General features: G+C 38.5%; 1 protein-coding gene across 1 annotated transcript in view; it reads right to left on the bottom strand.

Annotated features, from left to right (window-relative positions):
* Positions 1 to 3769: 3769 nt before the first annotated feature.
* The window catches only part of HPGD (15-hydroxyprostaglandin dehydrogenase), a 29267-nt gene continuing 15499 nt past the window's right edge, over positions 3770 to 17537 (bottom strand). The window contains 4 exon segments of the mRNA XM_019440964.2: positions 3770 to 6123; positions 7121 to 7284; positions 9506 to 9559; positions 9561 to 9583. Of these exon segments, the coding sequence (XP_019296509.1) occupies positions 5985 to 6123; positions 7121 to 7284; positions 9506 to 9559; positions 9561 to 9583 (380 nt within the window). The 3' untranslated portion in view covers positions 3770 to 5984.

Here is a 17537-nt window from a genome sequence, read left to right as displayed (position 1 = left end):
TCCTTTTCCTTCCTCCCCCTTCCTTTCTTCCTTCCTTCCTTCCTTCCTTCCTTCCTTCCTTCCTCTCTTTTTCTTTTCTTTTCTTTTCTTTCTTTCTTTCTTTCTTTCTTTCTTTCTTTCTTTCTTTCTATCATCCATCCATCCATCCATCCATCCATATATCTTATCTATCTATCATCTTCACTTCATATATATGTGTAATTTATACACACACACATATATATATACACGAATTTAAGTGCAGATAAATAAAAAAAATTATATTTATACGTTTAGATTGTAGATAATAGTGTCTGATTAACATGCGACTACTTTAGGGCAACCTAAATCCAGGAATTTACCACTTCATTACAATTTAAACTCAGCAGGTTGAATCCAAAAATCTGATAGGATTTAGTAAGACAGGAAACATGTTTTAGTATCAATGAATCCTTTTTAGAATGTATACAGTGATGGTGAGACAGTATTTCTTAAGTACATATCTAAAGTCACAGCATAATGGGGCGCCTGGGTGGCTCAGTCGCTTACGTGTCTGCCTTCACCTCAGGTCATGATCTCGCGATTAGTGGGTTTGAGCCCCGTGTCAGGCTCTGTGCTGACAGCTTGCTCAGAGCCTGGAGGCTGCTTTGGATTCTGTCTCCCTCTTTCTCTACCCACCCCTGCTTGAGCTCCATCTCTCTCTCTCTCTCTCTCTCTCTCTCTCTCTCTCTCGAAAATGAATAAACGTTAAGAAAAAAAAATGTTAAGTACCAGCATAAGACAAATAAGACTAACAATCTTGGGGCGCCTGGGTGGCTCAGTCAGCTAAGCGTCCGACTTCAGCTCAGGTCACGATCTCGCAGTTCGTGGGTTCGAGCCCCGCGTCGGGCTCTGGGCTGATGGCTCAGAGCCTGGAGCCTGCTTCGGATTCTGTGTCTCCCTCTCTCTCTGACCCTCCCCCGTTCATGCTTTATCTCTCTCTGTCTCAGAATAAATAAACGTTAAAAAAAAAAAAAAAAAAAGACTAACGATCTTAATGATTAGTGATAGGAATTGGTAAAAATCCATTCATCTCTATACTCAAGTGCATAGGCTGTTACGTATATGCAAGGTGTCTGCAGGGTCATTAGCTATTGTGCAACTAGACCCCAGACCGTTGCACCATTTTATTTTTATGGAGTTAGAGTTATCTTTACTCATGAATCTTAAAAATAAGCTTTAGTGTGTGCTAAGGAGCAAGCTCAAATCTATGATTATAGTAGGAAAATCTCAAATGTATGTTGTGACTGTCACTTGACTATTTATTTTCAAATCCATTCCCTTCCATCTTACTGCTCAGCCCTGTATCACAAGGGGCAGACCTTGTGAGCTGTCTTTTCCCAACTTCCTCCTGAACTGGGAGACACTGACAGAATACTGAAGGGAAGGCCAATAGGAGATTTCAGAGTTATTTCCTCCTTGTACCCTCTCTTAGTGACATTTCTGGCAGTGGCTGCCTTCCCCCAGCATTCCAACTCAGGTAGTGCTTTCCTGCTGTTGCTGGTTGCTTTATCATCCCATCCTTTTTCTTTGGCTCCTCAGTTCTTCTAATACCTTTGTAACTAGCTCCCCATATTCGATTCCTTTAGACTTGAATGCTGTTTCCCAGACCACACCTTAATCAATGTACATATGCAGTAATGTTTGTATAGAATATAATATATTGAAACCTGGATATATAAATTTACCAACAAAATAACCGTTCAAGAATTATTTGTTGAATGAGTGAATTTATGGGTGAAAGTGTTACTTAAAAACTGGGAGAGCGGCGCCTGGGTGGCTCAGTTGGTTAAGCGTCCGACTTCGGCTCAGGTCATGATCTCACAGTTCGTGAATTTGAGCCCCATGTCAGGCTCTGTGCTGACAGCTCAGAGCCTGGAGCCTGCCTCGGCTTCTGTGTCTCCCTCTCTCTCTGCCCGTCTCCCTGCTCACACTCTGTCTCTCTCTCAAAAGTAAATAAACATTAAAAAAAAAAAAGTACATGTATCTAAAAACCAAAAAAAAAAAAAACAAAAAAAAAACTGGAAGAAAAAAGATATTTTAATGGCTCAAAGTTAAACTTAAAAACTCTGTTAAAGGGTGTCTGTGTGGATCAGTCAGTTGAGCGTTTGACTCTTGATTTGGCACAGGTCATGGTCTCATCGTTCACGAGCTCGAGCCCTATGTCCAGCTCAGTGCTGACAGCATGGAGCCTGCTTGGGATACTCTCTGTCCCTCTCTCTCTCTCTCTCTCTCTCAAAAATAAATCAACTTTAAAAAAGCATTAAAAGAACCTACTGAAATTTAGTGTAACTGTACATTGATGATGAAATTTTAGTACCAAGAATTAGAAGTGGTGCTAAAACATTTGAATGGACCCATAGGATTAAAATGGTAGTTAAAATAGTTAGAAATTCAAAAACAAAGTTGAGAGGTAATGATTACAGTCAATATTAAAGCAAGTAGTTATTGAAACTTTTTGAACCTTACTGTGCTTCACGGTGAGATCATATGTTGAGTACAATTACATATGCATGAGGAAACTGCTGTATTTTCTATTCATTTTCTTCTCTTTCATCATATCTTCTCCAATGTGATACTCGGAGTTATGAAAACACGGTTTTACATATGTTATAGGAACCATAATAGTCTTTGGAAATTTATCCAAGCAATTAAGATGTAACTAATCCTTGTTCATTCTCTTCCTCTGTAGTGACGATTGCTTTTGTTAGCTCAGCATGATCACCCCCTTTCTGGTAATGTCAGCAAATTGGAAATGATTCCTCTCCTTGTCTTCATCCATTGGGTTCAGGTCAACTTCCTGCCCACCTCTCCTGTCCCCCCACCACCCTTTCTCTACCACCTTTGGGAGAGGCATGTCATCTGGCTTTGGCCGAGCAGAATGATCATCTCTCTGCCCACGAGGGCTGTCTCAGTACTTGGTACATAACCTAAGCAAGGCCAACGAGCTCTGTTGTCGATTCTTTCGCCAGACTGGAAGCTGGTGAGAATCAGGCTACAGATCGTGAAGCCATCCTATGGACATTGCTGCCTAGGAGGGAAGCTAACAAGAGGAAAGAGGGGCACCTGGGTGGCTCAGTCGGTTAAGTATCTGTCTCTCGTTCCCTTCACATGATCTCGCAATCATGAGATTGAGCCCTGTGTGGAGCCTGCTTAAGAGTCTCTCTCTCCTTCTGCCTGTCCCCCCTCCCTCTCTCTCTCAGTAAAGAAAAAAAGAGGAAAATAGATGAAGACTGATTGATGCCACCATTTGTGACCCTGGGGCCAGTTACCTCGTCCCATGCACCAGGCACTAGTAAATTTGCCTACTGAAATTCAAATATAAAAAAGAAGCTACCCTTCAAATGATATTTAGTATGCAAAACAACTTGAATTTTATTAAAAATTTACACTTTCAGACCTCTTCAATATCCTAAACTTATGAAGATAGGGGGAAAAAAAAGACAGAAATCTTCACATAATCACTTGTATTGTAAATGGCACAAGTATCAAATTATTTTGGTATGGGAAAATTAAGTTTGTTGGACATTTCAATGCCGTTTTCAAGTCTTAATCTTTTTCCAGCGTCCACATACTTTTAGTTTTGTTGTTCTGGGAGCCCTGCCCTATTTATTAAGGCAAATACATTTCAAAAAAAATGCATATTATTTACATTAGGATTTTCATTGAAAAAAATATAATTAAAGAAACTAACGCTTCCCCTCCCCCAAATTTAATATTTTTTTCCCAATTAGTATACAGAGATATCATATAACATTATAGGTTTATTTAAAGCTATTTATAGCAGATACATTTTAATGTAAAATAAACTTTTAAAACAGATAACTCATTTTTTTCAGTTCTACTCAGTATTTGATTTCCAATGTCTGCAGAGTTCATTGATTTGAGAAAAAATTTCCAATTCAAAGCACAAAGTATATTGAGGGCTGCCAGTACAGAAAATTATCCATAAATGAAAAGTTTTAGCTATAGCATTGAACATTACAGTAGGAAAATCTGTTAAGATAAGTGACGTTCCACATGCCTATATTATTATTGACGGCTTCCTGCCACAATGTATGAACAAATTTTTGCATTATTACAACTTTTCTCTATCAGACATTCACTGATGTTTATTTCTTGTTGTTTTTCAAATACATTATATGAACCTCTAGATAAGTTATTCATATTCAAATTACTCCTTAAAAATGAAGGCAATAGTTCTCTATGGTAGAATTAAAACAGAACAAGATAGGAAAACACTCCAGTGTCTCTAGAAAATATTCATCAATCTCAAATGGATGGAATTTGCTCCAAGCAGGGAGCTTTGGCCTTCACAGGCAGAGTGAATCACTCATACAATACTCTATGGGGGAAAAAAAAAAAAAAAAAAAAAGATTGATTTGGAAATCTTGTGCTTTCACTATTATTAGCATTAATTATTACTTGCAAATAATGTTACCCAATGCAGCTGCACTTACTGATCTGATCTTAAATCACCTGACAGGGAAAATAGCAAAATATCACAGCTATCTTTACCTTTTGTTAATATGACTTTGAGCACACAAAAACATTTACAATTGAAGCTGTGACAAAATTAGTTTCTTCAACAGCTATACATAGAACACGAAGTAACTTCTGGAGATTAGAAAAAAAAGTTATTTTGAAAAGTAGGCACTTTTGAAATTGGTACAGATAAAGAAGTTATCTGAAAAATATTGTATTTGTATTTTTTTTTCTTAATTAGGCTATGTTAAGTAAAATATTTAAAGAGCATTAACTATCCTTTTTGCTGTAACTGTACAAGTTTATTCCTGAGATTTCTGGAGAAAATTATATTTTTTTTATTTGTTTTTACATTGTTTATATAATTTTTTTAAAGCTTATTTATTTTGGGGGGGAGGGGCAGGGAGAGAGAGAGAGAGAGAGAGAGAGAGAGAGAGAGAGAGACAGACAGACAGAATCGAAGCAGGCTCCATGAAGTACAGAGCCTGATGTGGGACTCAAACTCACGAACCGAACCGTGAGGTCATAACCTGAGTTGAAATCAAGAGTCAGCTGCTTAACTGACTGAGCCACCCACATGCCCCCCAAATTAAATTTCTTAAAACTAGCAAATAGGAAAGAAATGGTTTTCCTAGATGGGAGGCCGAACTGTGGGTCAACATCTCAGCCAGTTACTTTCTGTCACTTTCCCATACATCAGATTTTTCATTTGGGATATATTCACACAGTAATTTATTCCTTATCTGGCCCCCAAATATGCCACGTCTTTAAAGAGCTGAAATGTTCAGCTGAAATGTGGTATGTAAGTTATTGTTCCTAAAAATTTGCCATTGTAGGTAGCTTCTCTCTTTTGAAGTGAGAACATAAAAACAAAATGAGATTTTTACATCTGGTTTGATTTAAATAACAATTCAAGTATCTCCTTTGAACTGATATTCTGAAAAACATTAATATTTATGTACCACAAATTTAAATACATTTTCTGAAAGGTAGAATATTCCCTGAATATCCTTTGTTTTAATCATTACTCAGACTATAAAGATCAAAAGTTAGCTTTGGTTCACGTATTTCTGATAGTTCCTGATTTTTTTTTTAATTTTTTTTAATGTTTATTTATTTCTGAGACAGAGAGAGACAGAGCATGAGTGGGGGAGGGACAGAGAGAGAAGGAAACACAGGATCAGAAGCAGGCTCCAGGCTCTGAGCTGTCAGCACAGAGCCTGACGCGGGGCTCGAACTCACAAACCGCATGACCGGAGCCGAAGTCGGTTGCTCAACCGACTGAGCCACCCAGGCGCCCCAGTTCCTGAATTTTTCTATTCAAATACTCCACTAATCATTTAGAAATAAAATTAGTATCAAATACACGAAGGAAAGCTTCAGACAATGACATTTCCTTTAAAAAGCTATATTCAAATGAAGATATGTTCTAATAGAAGTCATTAGCTCTTATTTTCAGCTATGGCTGATCTAGAAGATGTTCACTGAGTTTTTGCATGAAATGGAGTTGTTTCATAGTCTTGAAAATGGATTCCCTTAGAAGTTGTGATCTTCATAATAGCTCCATTTAAAGCATCATCTTCAATGAGCGTTATTAATCCATTCGCAATCATTGATGGGCTAAAAAGAAAGGAAACATTGTTTTTTTTAAATTTCAGTATGAGGCATAACTATCACTACATTTTGAATTGTTTTTGGAGAATCTACTAGCTTTAACAAGTATTAAGGAAATGCACGTCATGAAGCTATTGCTACCTCCATTATTTTATTCAATTTGATATGAACTAAATTATATGACAACCTTAGTCATACATTTCCTTGCCTACCCTGTCATTTTGACAGGAAGAACTCAGGGGCTTATTGTTTACATTGAGACAATGATTATTTTCTCCCCTCGAGCTTACAGATCTTAGACTTAATCAGATGAAAAGGGTCTTAAAATCGAATCACGAAGAATCAGAGATAACGCTTCTTGAACATCTCTTATTTATCTGGTGCTATTTTAAGTACCTTCCATGTATCAATGTATTCACGGCCTTTCAAAAGTCCCCTGTTTGTTTTCGTGTTGTCTCGATTTTATAGGTGAGAAAATTGAGGTACCCAGAGGTTGAGAGATAACGTTTCTGGTCAGAGATAGAACCAGGATTTGATTGGGGGGGGGGGGGGAGGGATTCCTTCAACCTGATAGTTACGACTCCACGCTGTGAAACCCAACTGCTCAAACACAGACACTATTCACCAACCATGTGTGTTGATTCTTATGAAAATGGTTGGAGTTAAGGGGCCATGTGAGATGTCACAGGAGGCAAATGTGAATATTTCTTGGTATTTAGTCAGATAAAGGTATCATTACTTCCAAAAGCCTCACATTAAAAAAAAAAAAAAATCTCATCATGGCTGAAGGCAATTACGATGCACTGACTGTATCTCAAAATTCATAATGTGTAAACATACACATTAGGAGCCCAGAAAAAAAAAATTCTCTTTTGAGAGTTTGCTGAACCAACACGTCAAAGCTGGCGTTAGCTTCTCAAATTTAAAAGGTTATTTTTCCCCTCTTTATCACTTAAGACTAGATGGTACTTAAACCACAGTACAAAGGAAAATAAGTACTTACTCCAAAATTCCATAGAATTTCATCATATCCTTGATGTGATCTTTATATTCTATATATTGTCCCATGTTTTCTTCTTTTTCAATGGATTCGAGGATGGGTGTATTAACAAAGCCTGGGCAAATGGCATTCAGTCTAACACCGCTGTTCATGAGATTAGCTGCCATCTGTTGATGAGAAGTAGAAGGTTGCAGGTTTCAAGCTTTGTAAATGTATACCATGGGGCACACTGATAATTAAAACCATTTCAAAGAGTCTGAAGTGAAAAATGCTAGTCAGATATCCTTCTAGCTATAGGACAATGACAGTGGTAAGGTTGACTGGTAGCAGAAAGCAAAAGAATACATACCTAAAATGCTGAATGAATTCCTGAAAGCCTCAATTAATTCTTCAAAAATTAGTTTTACTGGGAAACTCCTGAAAATACTTGATTATTTAAGCTGATCTTATCTACTGAATTCTGCAGGAACCCAAATGTAAAAAGCTAATGCTCAGAATTAATATCTCAGGTTTGCTTTCAAAGATCAGGGTTGTAGAACAAAGAACATTTCCTTAAAAAATACTGTTAGTGGAAAGTTTGCAACTTTGATGGATTCTAAAGATACTCTTGATAATATGTACTATCTGGAAAGTAATTTAAGTATTTTCAGAGTAGCATTCTTTGGCTTAATTTTGCACCTACTGATTTTACTTAAAGTATCTGTAGAACAAAATACAGTCGATTATTTTTCCATTCCGTTTGCTTTCTTGTAACCTCCAAAATCAACAGTCATAGAGCTTTTGGGGTCATTTATGGACAGGCACAGAGCAGTGGGAAATTTGAGTTGCTATACACAAATGTTTCAGCTAAGATCAAAAAAGATGCACTTCTTTCTTTTTCAGCTCTTATAAACAAAGGTCCTTTTGTGATATATTTAGTCCATGTTTTTCTCACTTCTGTGCCTTTTGTTGGTGACTTGGCTATTTGAAATGACTCCCAACCCTAGTGGTGAAGTGCCGTTTGGTGTTCCTAAGTGTGGGAAGGCTGTGATGTGCCTTATAGAGAAACTACATGTGTTAGATAAGCCTGATGCAGGCATGAGGCATAAATGCTGTTGGTCATGTTACTGTAATACATATTGAACACAATACACATTAAATAAGATGTATTTAAATACAAATACATTTAAACTAGGCTATATATGGTTGATCAAAAATGCTGTGACCAGAGGCTCGAAAGAATGTAACCCTGTATTTCTCCTAGGAGCAACAGTTCAGTATTCTCTAATTCAGCGTTTGCGAGTGAACTGACTGTACAGGTGTCCATTCTTGTCCATTCTTGTCATTGTAAAGAGGGAGTTTCTGGTATTTCAGATTTGCTTTGTTTGTAATAGCTTTATGCGTTCACTGAAAGTTGAATTACAGAGTAAGTCTTTGCAAAGTAAATAAAAATTTCCAATCAATTTGAATTAAGAGGAGGAGAGCTGCTTGTCTTCCCTTTTGATTGCACATCTACTGTTCATGCATCTATTTCCTCTCTCGCCATCTTTTCTCTATTTGTCTGCCTCCTCTCTTTGTCTCACCTCATCTGCCCACTGCAGAGACTTTCCCAACTGTCCTATTCTCTTCTATACTTGTCCTAATACATTCTCTAAACAGTAGCCAGAATGGTCTTCAGAAAATGGAAACCTGATCTTGTCCCTCCTCTGCATAAAAGACCCCCTGGTAGCTGCATTTAGAATAAATCTAAGCTCATTACTGTGGGGCACAAGCTGCTTTTCATCTGGCTCCTACTTCCGACTCTCCCCTTCCTCCTCAGGTTCCATTCAAATGGCCTTTTTTCAGTTATTATAAAAAGGCAAGCATTCTCACTTCATGCCATCAATGCATGTGGTCAGTTAGGCCTAAAATATTCTTCTAAGCTCTGTGCACCTCTTACCCTAGGCCCCCATGGAGACATCCCCCTTGACTACTCTCTGGTAAATGCCTATTCCCCCCCCCCCCCCCCCCCCCCCCGTGCTCTCCTTTTTGTCATATTTCCAGTGATAAGTAATATCTGGGGCACACTGCATATTCTACTCAAGGAGGGCTAAAGTTAATAATTTTTAAATTTGGAGCCAATTTTAAAAATAAAGAGTATCTTCCCATTTTTTGCCCTTAGGAGATTTTTCAATACCACATCTGTGTTTAGGACCGACTTCATTTTAAAAGGATCTAGTCTTCATTTGCCCCTTGATGTGACTTGAGAACCATTTTCTTTTTTATAATAAAGATTAAAGGATAGTTTATTTTTCTATTTTTAATCCAGATGTATTGAATTCTGATTTTATTCCCCTCTACTTTCTAGAACTCATGTTTCATGCAGGTACAGAAAGAGAAAAGGAGACACTGTAGTTGTTACATCCTCACCGCTGCTGAGCGTGTGAATCCAATTATGCCATGCTTTGAAGCACAATAAACAGGCTTGTTGTGCAACAGGCATGAGTCCTGAAACAAACAAAAAATTTCAACAACTTAACTAAAAAATAAGCAGACAAAAACCAAGAAATAGTTGCTATGCAAATGGATAATTTGTGTCTATTTTAAGCTTATTCTACAAAATACACTAAAATCATTATTGGACAACTTTCCTTCCACGATCTCTATTATACTGTCCAGAATTTATGGTATATAAGTGACAGCCTAGGAATGAAGTCAAGAGCGATAGGTAAGCCCTTCTGTCTCCCTGACCTTCTGTCAAGAGAAGTCAGTGTTATCTAAAACACAAACAGGAGCACCTGGGTGGCTCAGTCAGTTAAGCGTCAGACTTTAGCTCAGGTCATGATCTCATGGTTTGAGTTTGAGCCCCACGCCAGGCTCTGTGCTGACAGCTTAGAGCCTGGAGCCTGCTTCGGATTGTGTACCTCCCTCTCTTTCTGCCCCTCCCCTGCTCACGTTCTCGTTCTCTCTCTCTCTCTCTCTCTCTTAAAAATAATAAACAAACAAATCACAAACGGAATCATCTTTAAATTCCAGTAAGTTACCATCAATTTTCAGTTTTTAAGGCTGGATCTTAAAAAGTATATATTCTATATTTGTAAGACTTGCAAATGGCTGAGGAAGTTTAAATTTCTTAAGCGAGATATGGAGATTAGCTGTCCTTGTTATAAATTAGTATGTATTTCCCCATCACCACTTGTACTGAATGATGCCTGTAAGTGTTTAAGAAAATTCAAAGTAACTTCATTTGATTTATATCTGTAGTAGATGCCTAGATCTTCTTGCCCATGACTTAGGAAAAGAAAACCAGAAGAAAGAAAAGAAAAGAAAGAAAACCAGAAGAAAGAAAGAAAGAAAGAAAGAAAGAAAGAAAGAAAGAAAGAAAGAAAGGAAAAAGAAAGCAAGCCACAACTAAAAATGTATGATTCCATTTTATTTCGTTTCATAATTATGCACTCTAACACAATTCAAGCAATTTTAGAATTGGCTTAATTTTCCACATATGCACAGTAACTATTCGAATGCATGATTAAATTCACGGCCTGCAGAAATAGTATTGTAGCACGCACAGCATCTTTTGTCCCCCTACCTCTTGGCACAACCCCCCAAAAGAAACAAAACAACAGGAAAAACCTTTTCCTGAACAAATTCTATTTCTAGTTCTACTACTACCAAGTTTATTTCTCAGAATTGTCAATTTTCTAATCAATAGTGAAACTTTCAACTAGAGCCATTTGTATATTTCAGTTTTTAACAAATTTCTTCCATTAACTCATTTTAACATTTTTAACATTGTGACTTCTCTGAGTCAAGGGACAGCGATCTCTGATTATTATAATGTTATTAATATCAAATGTCATGCTAATAATACTAAATTATTCTGCTGAGACATGTTCATCTCCACCCAGCTAACTAGTCCCAGAGCACCACCAATCAGTCAAGTGTGTTGTGCCAAAGTTCAGCACTAAATGCAGACCTTAACCACTCCCTGGGTGCCTGCCAGGTCTCAATTTATAAAGTATGTTTGCTCAAGAGCACTTTAAATCCCTGATGGTAGATCACACGTAGTGCGTCCACCCAGTGACCTCAAAGTATTATAACATGTGGTTCTCTTCTTGTTTTTTGTTTTTAGGTTTAGTAAAATGTGTCAGTTAATTAAGTTCATTAAGGTCAGCCACCAAGAATTCATGATGCCTCCACCGTGTACACAGGACTGTGTATCACCGTGTATCAGGACTTTGGGATAAAGGGAATAAGCAGGTGCAGCCAGGCATTGCTGCATCTTGTTCTTCTGAGTTAGTTGTGGCTTTGACCCTCCTTAAAGGTCTAAGAGATAAAGTCACTTGGTGGTAGGACCGTGTCCACGGACTGTAGGAAGTGCAGAAGGAGCCGTAGGCAGAGAAAAGCTGACACAGCCACAGAAACAAAAAGCACAAGGGCGCTGTTCATAAATGTTGTCAAAGATGAACTTGAAATGGACTTTTGTAACTTCTGTGAAGGTACTGAACTTCTGAACCCAAGCTGGTTCAAAGTATCACAGAAGTGAAGTAAATCAAGTACTGTTAGGTGGGTTGCATTTAAACAGGCAAGCACAAAACATATACTTCTCTTTAAAGGCACAACTGTAAATGCAACCAGAATGGGAAAAATTTGCTTCCATTTTTAAAGCGGCACTTGGTTTTATGAATCTTGTACCATTATAATGACATTTTCACTGCGATCCTGCAAAATGTTGACTTGTACTTTGCTTTCGCTTTTTGATTTCAGATCAAAGGCTGTATAAATCAATAGCAGACACTCAGAAATTGTCCTTTTTTTTTATAACTTTATGAAGGCATAAATGACACACAATAAACTACATAAAGTGCACAGTTCAAGAAGTTCCAACATATGTAAACACCCATGAAACCATGACCACAATCAAGATAATGAACACATCCATCAATTAAAAGTCTCCTCTTGTGCCTTTGTCACCCCTTCCTTCTGCTTCCTGCCCCCCTTTCCCTGCTCTAGGCAACCACTGATCTGCTTTGTGTCACTACAGTCCTCCTTTTCTTGAAGTTTATATAAACGTAATCACATACTGTAAACTCTTTCAGTCTGACTTCTTTCACCCAGGATAATCATGAGCTTTACCTACGTCATAGTGTGTATCAATAGCTAATTTCTTTTCTTTTCTTTTTTTTCTGAATACTATTCCACTGTAAGAATATACCCATCAATTGCATATACTTTCACCTGTTGATAGATATCTGGATTGTTTCCAGTTTGAGGGTATTACAAGTTAAGAGAATTCTATTTTTCAGTTACTTAGGCAAGCCACAGTTAATTTGGAGACTTTTTTTTTTAATCTTCCCAGCATATATAGATCTTAACTGTTACTTCTTATGTTCCGAACAGGAAGGGTGGGTTAGAGATCTGTATCCCCAAATCTCATTTTACAGACTTATTTTTCCACATTGTATCTTTTTCTGAAAATGTATACTTTTGAACTACAATGCCACAAATCTGGTACAATGTCCTAACTTGGTTGGGTTTCTGAACCTGGTGAACCGTGGGCTGCTGCTAATCCTAATTCAAGAGGATTTACAGAAGTACATTCGTTTGAGATCTATGTGTTTAGTCTGTTTCAAGTACAAGGCACAGGGAAGCATATTTAAAATATACTCTATTGAAATGAGTCCCTCCAGTGCTGAAAGGCCAGATCACTGCCAGTCATCCAACTTCAAGGAAATATTGCCAGTATGTAACTAGCTGGCCAGCGGCTGGAATTAATGTGGGTTTTTAACATCTTGCAAATTAATACCGATATGCACAGGATATTCATGTTAAAGGATTTAAGAACAACAACAAAACAAAGGATTATGACAACGAGATAGCAGTCTCTAAAGAAATGACGTTTTGTTTAATGTTGTGAAAGAGAAAGCTATTATTTGTGCTTAAAAATGGTTACCTTATACTCGGGCACCTAGGTGGCTCAGTCGGTTAAACGTCCAAATTGTGATTTTGGCTCAAGTCATGATCTCACAGTTCATGAGTTCGAGCCCTACACTGGGCTCTGCACTGACAGTGTGGAACCTGCTTGAGATTCTCTCTCTCCCTCTCTCTTTGCCCCTCCCTCTCTCGCTCTCTCTCTCTCTCTCTCTCTCTCAGAATAAACTTTATTTAAAAAGAATAGTTTTTTTTTAATCCTTAGTCTAGACCCAGCATGATGCAAGTTGACTTACAGAATTGCAAAATGAGTCTCTCCAAAACATAATAGGTCTAATTACTTACAGGTTTATGTCCACCCTAAGTATAGATTCATTTGGGAAAAAAGATTCAATAGGGACGCCTGGGTGGCTTAGTCGGTTAAGCGTCCGACTTCGGCTCAGGTCATGATCTCACAGTTCGTAAGTTTCAGCCCCGTATCCGGCTCTGTGCTGACAGCTCAGAGCCTGGTGCCTGCCTCAGATTCTGTGTCTCCCTCTCTCTCTGCTCCTCCCCTGGTCGCTCTCTCTCTCTCTCAAAAATAAATAAACATTAAAAAAGTTAAAAAAAAATCAATGGAAGGAGAAATTCTACCCACAAAATAAATGCTTTCTATAAACACTCAGGATAATAACACCAAATAGCGAATGACTGGATGAGATAATTACAAAAAAAAATTTAAATACCTGAAAATTACATATGCAATTACAGAACATAGAAGGAAGTCATTTAGAAAAATACATTTTCCATTTCCACATTAGTTCTTCTATCTTTAATATTCTTTCTGCCCATATTTACAACAGATAGCTGTAACCTTTACATCTCATAGAAGGTAAAAAACTGCAAATCTGCTCAGACAAGGCAATTGTACTGAATCACCAAACATACTTCCTTTCAAAGGGACAGAAGCCATGTCAAATAGATTACACAGAAGTGCTGAAGAAATTCCACTTAGGAAAACAAACTGAGAATCCAAGGACACCAATCCTCGCATGCGAAACTGTAGCTCAGCAGCTCAGCCAAAAAGCAGGAATGTGAACCCCTCACGTTTTCTTTACGGTCAAAAAAGAAAACATCTACCCATCTTTCTGTTTTCAACCATCGCTCTTCTAAGAGGAGGGAGAAGGAAGAAGTGATGAGAATCTGCTTATCTAGGTTGGTGGAGACAGCTGACCCAAGTAGTCGGTGCACCTCCTCGTTATACGCGATCTTCCACATAACAGAACACCTTATCTGGTGCTGCTTTTTTCCATCAGTATCATGTGCGCCATTAACAAGTCACGTTTGCAAGTGTGACAGGACATGAAAAGTGGTGTAAGCATTCACAAAACTACTGCATCTTCTGTAATGAAAATCTTTCCGGAAAGGTAATTTTGTTTGTTAAGAATCAACTTTATTAGTTCTGGGGTGCCTGGATGGCCCCGTTGGTTAAGTGTCCGATTACTGGTTTCAGCTCTGGTCATGATCTTCTGGTTTGTGAGTTCAAGCCTGCGTCAAGCTCTGCACTGGCAGCAGGGAGCCTGCCTGGGATTCTCTCTCTGCCTCTCTCTCTCTGCCCCTCCCCTGCTCATTCTATATATGCCTGTCTCTCAAAATAAATAAACGCTTATTGAAAAAAAAAAAAAAAAAGAATACTGCAGAGGGTGGTACCACCTGATTCTTTTTACTGTCGGCTTGGAGATGAAAGAAGGTGATCAGTAGTCTAAGTCACCCAATATTTCTGGTCTGTTGCGACATTCCAGTCCAACTACCACTCATCAGGCCATGGGAATCCCAGCGCCTTGCAATTCGATATCATGTTTCTGCTTAAAAAGTCTATGTCATTCTATTTACTTCTGCCATGTTGATGAGAGATACCGATATGCGGCTCTTCAGGCAGAAATTTTGCCTCGTTACTTTCACATCCCTATTTGCCTCTCTGTACATGCCCAAGATATGTATGATTAAGTTGAATTTGTTACTTAAAGTGGTAACTTTGGCACATCCACCTTAACACAAATGGCAAGCTAATTACACTCCTTTAGATGAAATGTATGCCTCAAATAAGTATGTTACTGGGCTGGTATTTAAGACATGCTCACGTATTTCCTTGAGACTCTAAATGTTTTCAGAAAATAAGTTTTCTTATTTATTGTTTTCAATCTTAGCAAAAAAAAAAAAAAAAAAAAAAGACCCTAATAGGATCTCTCACAAAATGCTACTGAGTGACTGTCAGAGGCACAGAGAATGCCCCCAGTGAAAGACCTCAGCAGCTGAGTATGCAGGCAGGTGGAAGCAGGATTAGCAAGGGGATTGCTTTTCCTCTGACAACTGCTTTGTCCTTCCCTGTTTGAAGCAACTATGTAAGGAGCAAACTTGACTCTTACAGGATGTCCTAGGCTCAGAGCACAGCTGGTTAATTACCTGCATGACACCAGACGTCACCCTGTTCTTCTCAAAAAAAAAAAAAATTTTAATAGTTAATGATGAATGTGGCAAAATGAGCTCAGCTGTATATATTACGTTTATAGACAAAAACTCCTACGGAAGAGTCTGTGTGGTTAACAGTGATCAGAACAGCTTGTGGAGCTTCCAGATGGAGCACACCCTTCCCTCAGTACGCTGAGGGATCACTCTCCGCTTTACTCCTGTTTGTTAAACTAATTAATTGCATTTGATACTTGGGCTGCGTCAGTGGTCATTACTCATTAACTTCTCTGCCCGAACCAGTGTTTCAACTTAAGGTTTTACTGACAGTGAAGGACTCCACCGAATCTATGTAAGAGACCGTGAGGAAAGACTGGTTGAGTTCAACAGGACCCAAAGCTATTCCCTTCATAGAGTGAGCAGTAAGGGGAAAAAGAGGAAAAATCTGTGAGGAGAGAAAGTTTGGAAAGCACTTTTGGAAAACACAGAGGAAACAAGCGTTAGAAATGCTTTTTTCTACATTTTGTTTACTATACCTCAATAAAACTGGAAAAAAAAAATTACTTTGACTCTGGTAACTCCTCAAAGACTCTTTTGGTCATCTGGCCTCTCCCATCATGCTGTGACTTCAAGGGCAGACAATTTTTTTATCACATTTCTGAGGAAAGTGTGACACCTGAGAGGTTCTGTTTTTCTACCATTACAAAATCCTGAATGTTTATCGAACTCATCTTATTATGGGAAGAATAGAAGCGCTTGGTGAGTGGACAAAATACAAGATAGTACATCTTAATACTGTTTGTCAGATGAAAGTACCTTAATGACAAAGCCCAGGTGGGAGGAGAGGTGGCAGGGCCTGGTCCAGGGCTGTCCAGACTGGCCAGCGACAAATAGTAGAAAGGCAACAGGTATGGTCAGGCATTATGAACCTTTCTTCACAAGGATGGAGGCACCGAGTCATACAGAATGGACAAAGATAAACTACTTAACCATTATAAATAGAGTTACCCTGCTGGCTGGGAGGAATATTAGGCAGAGATGCAGTTAGGAAGGTTAGGATATTCTTTAAATTATAAGAGTGCCAGAAAGGCAATTTAAAACCCAAATGATCTTATCACTGATTTTGGGATCTAATCACTGTCTTATCTGCATAATTAGAGAAAGACCCACACACGGTTCCAAATGTTGACCCTGAAATAGGGAAGGAGAGAAAGAATACCCTGGGGTGGGTAGTGTGATAGAGCAAGCTCTTAGACAAGAGAGCCAAGTGGACGTCTAATTATAATCCTTAAATTGTTCTTCTCAGTGACGTGTTTTGACTTGCGACTTTGGTAAGCTCCTCAAATGTTTTCAGGGCTTTACTATGTGTGTCAAATGGGCAAAAGCTTAAGATACCACTGGGGTTTAGTCTTGTCGTCTTTAGATTAGAGCAGTGCCCAGGCCTCAAGAAGTTTCCCTGGCATAATCAAGTTATAGGAATTCTGTTTCTTTTACTTCACAGTGAGGCCAAAATGGCGGTGGATGGAGAGACAAATTAACAAACTCCCAGAGAGAAGAGATAGATAATCTAGTGGTTAAAAAAGAAGAGGTCTTGTAGCAGGTTGATTGCATGTGAATTCCAGCTTCCCTGCTTCCTTGCCATATACACTTGTGCAAGATCCTTAAATTCTCCTACCTTGATTTCCTCATCTACTAAACGGGGATTACGGAATCTACTTCATGTCTGTTGTATTCAATGAGGTAATGCTCACGCAGTGTTTAAAACAGTATCACATACACAGCAAGTGCTCAATGAATGTGAAGTGTTAACACATTTAAATGTCTTTATTGGATAAAAGACAGTGCTACATTGCATTTTGCTATTCATACTTACTTTGATGCAAGCAAGCCTCCCCTTATGGTATAGAATGTCTCCCACAGAATCCTAAATTGATCCAGCCCTGGAGCCTTGCAGGCTTCCTGGGAATGAAATAAGTACCTCTAGTGGCAGAAGGGCGAGGGGCTCCCTATACAGTGCTTGTGGCTCAACAAGCTTTTCTAGCCTGTTGGCTTTAAGACACAATCCATGGAATTATCTCTTGATCAC

This window comes from Panthera pardus, unplaced genomic scaffold, assembly GCF_024362965.1.
Source record: "Panthera pardus isolate Hobbes unplaced genomic scaffold, ASM2436296v1 HiC_scaffold_13, whole genome shotgun sequence".
Taxonomy (NCBI): Eukaryota; Metazoa; Chordata; class Mammalia; order Carnivora; family Felidae; genus Panthera; species Panthera pardus.
Note: the sequence above shows the minus strand (reverse complement) of the source record. Positions and strands in the feature narration are given on the sequence as shown.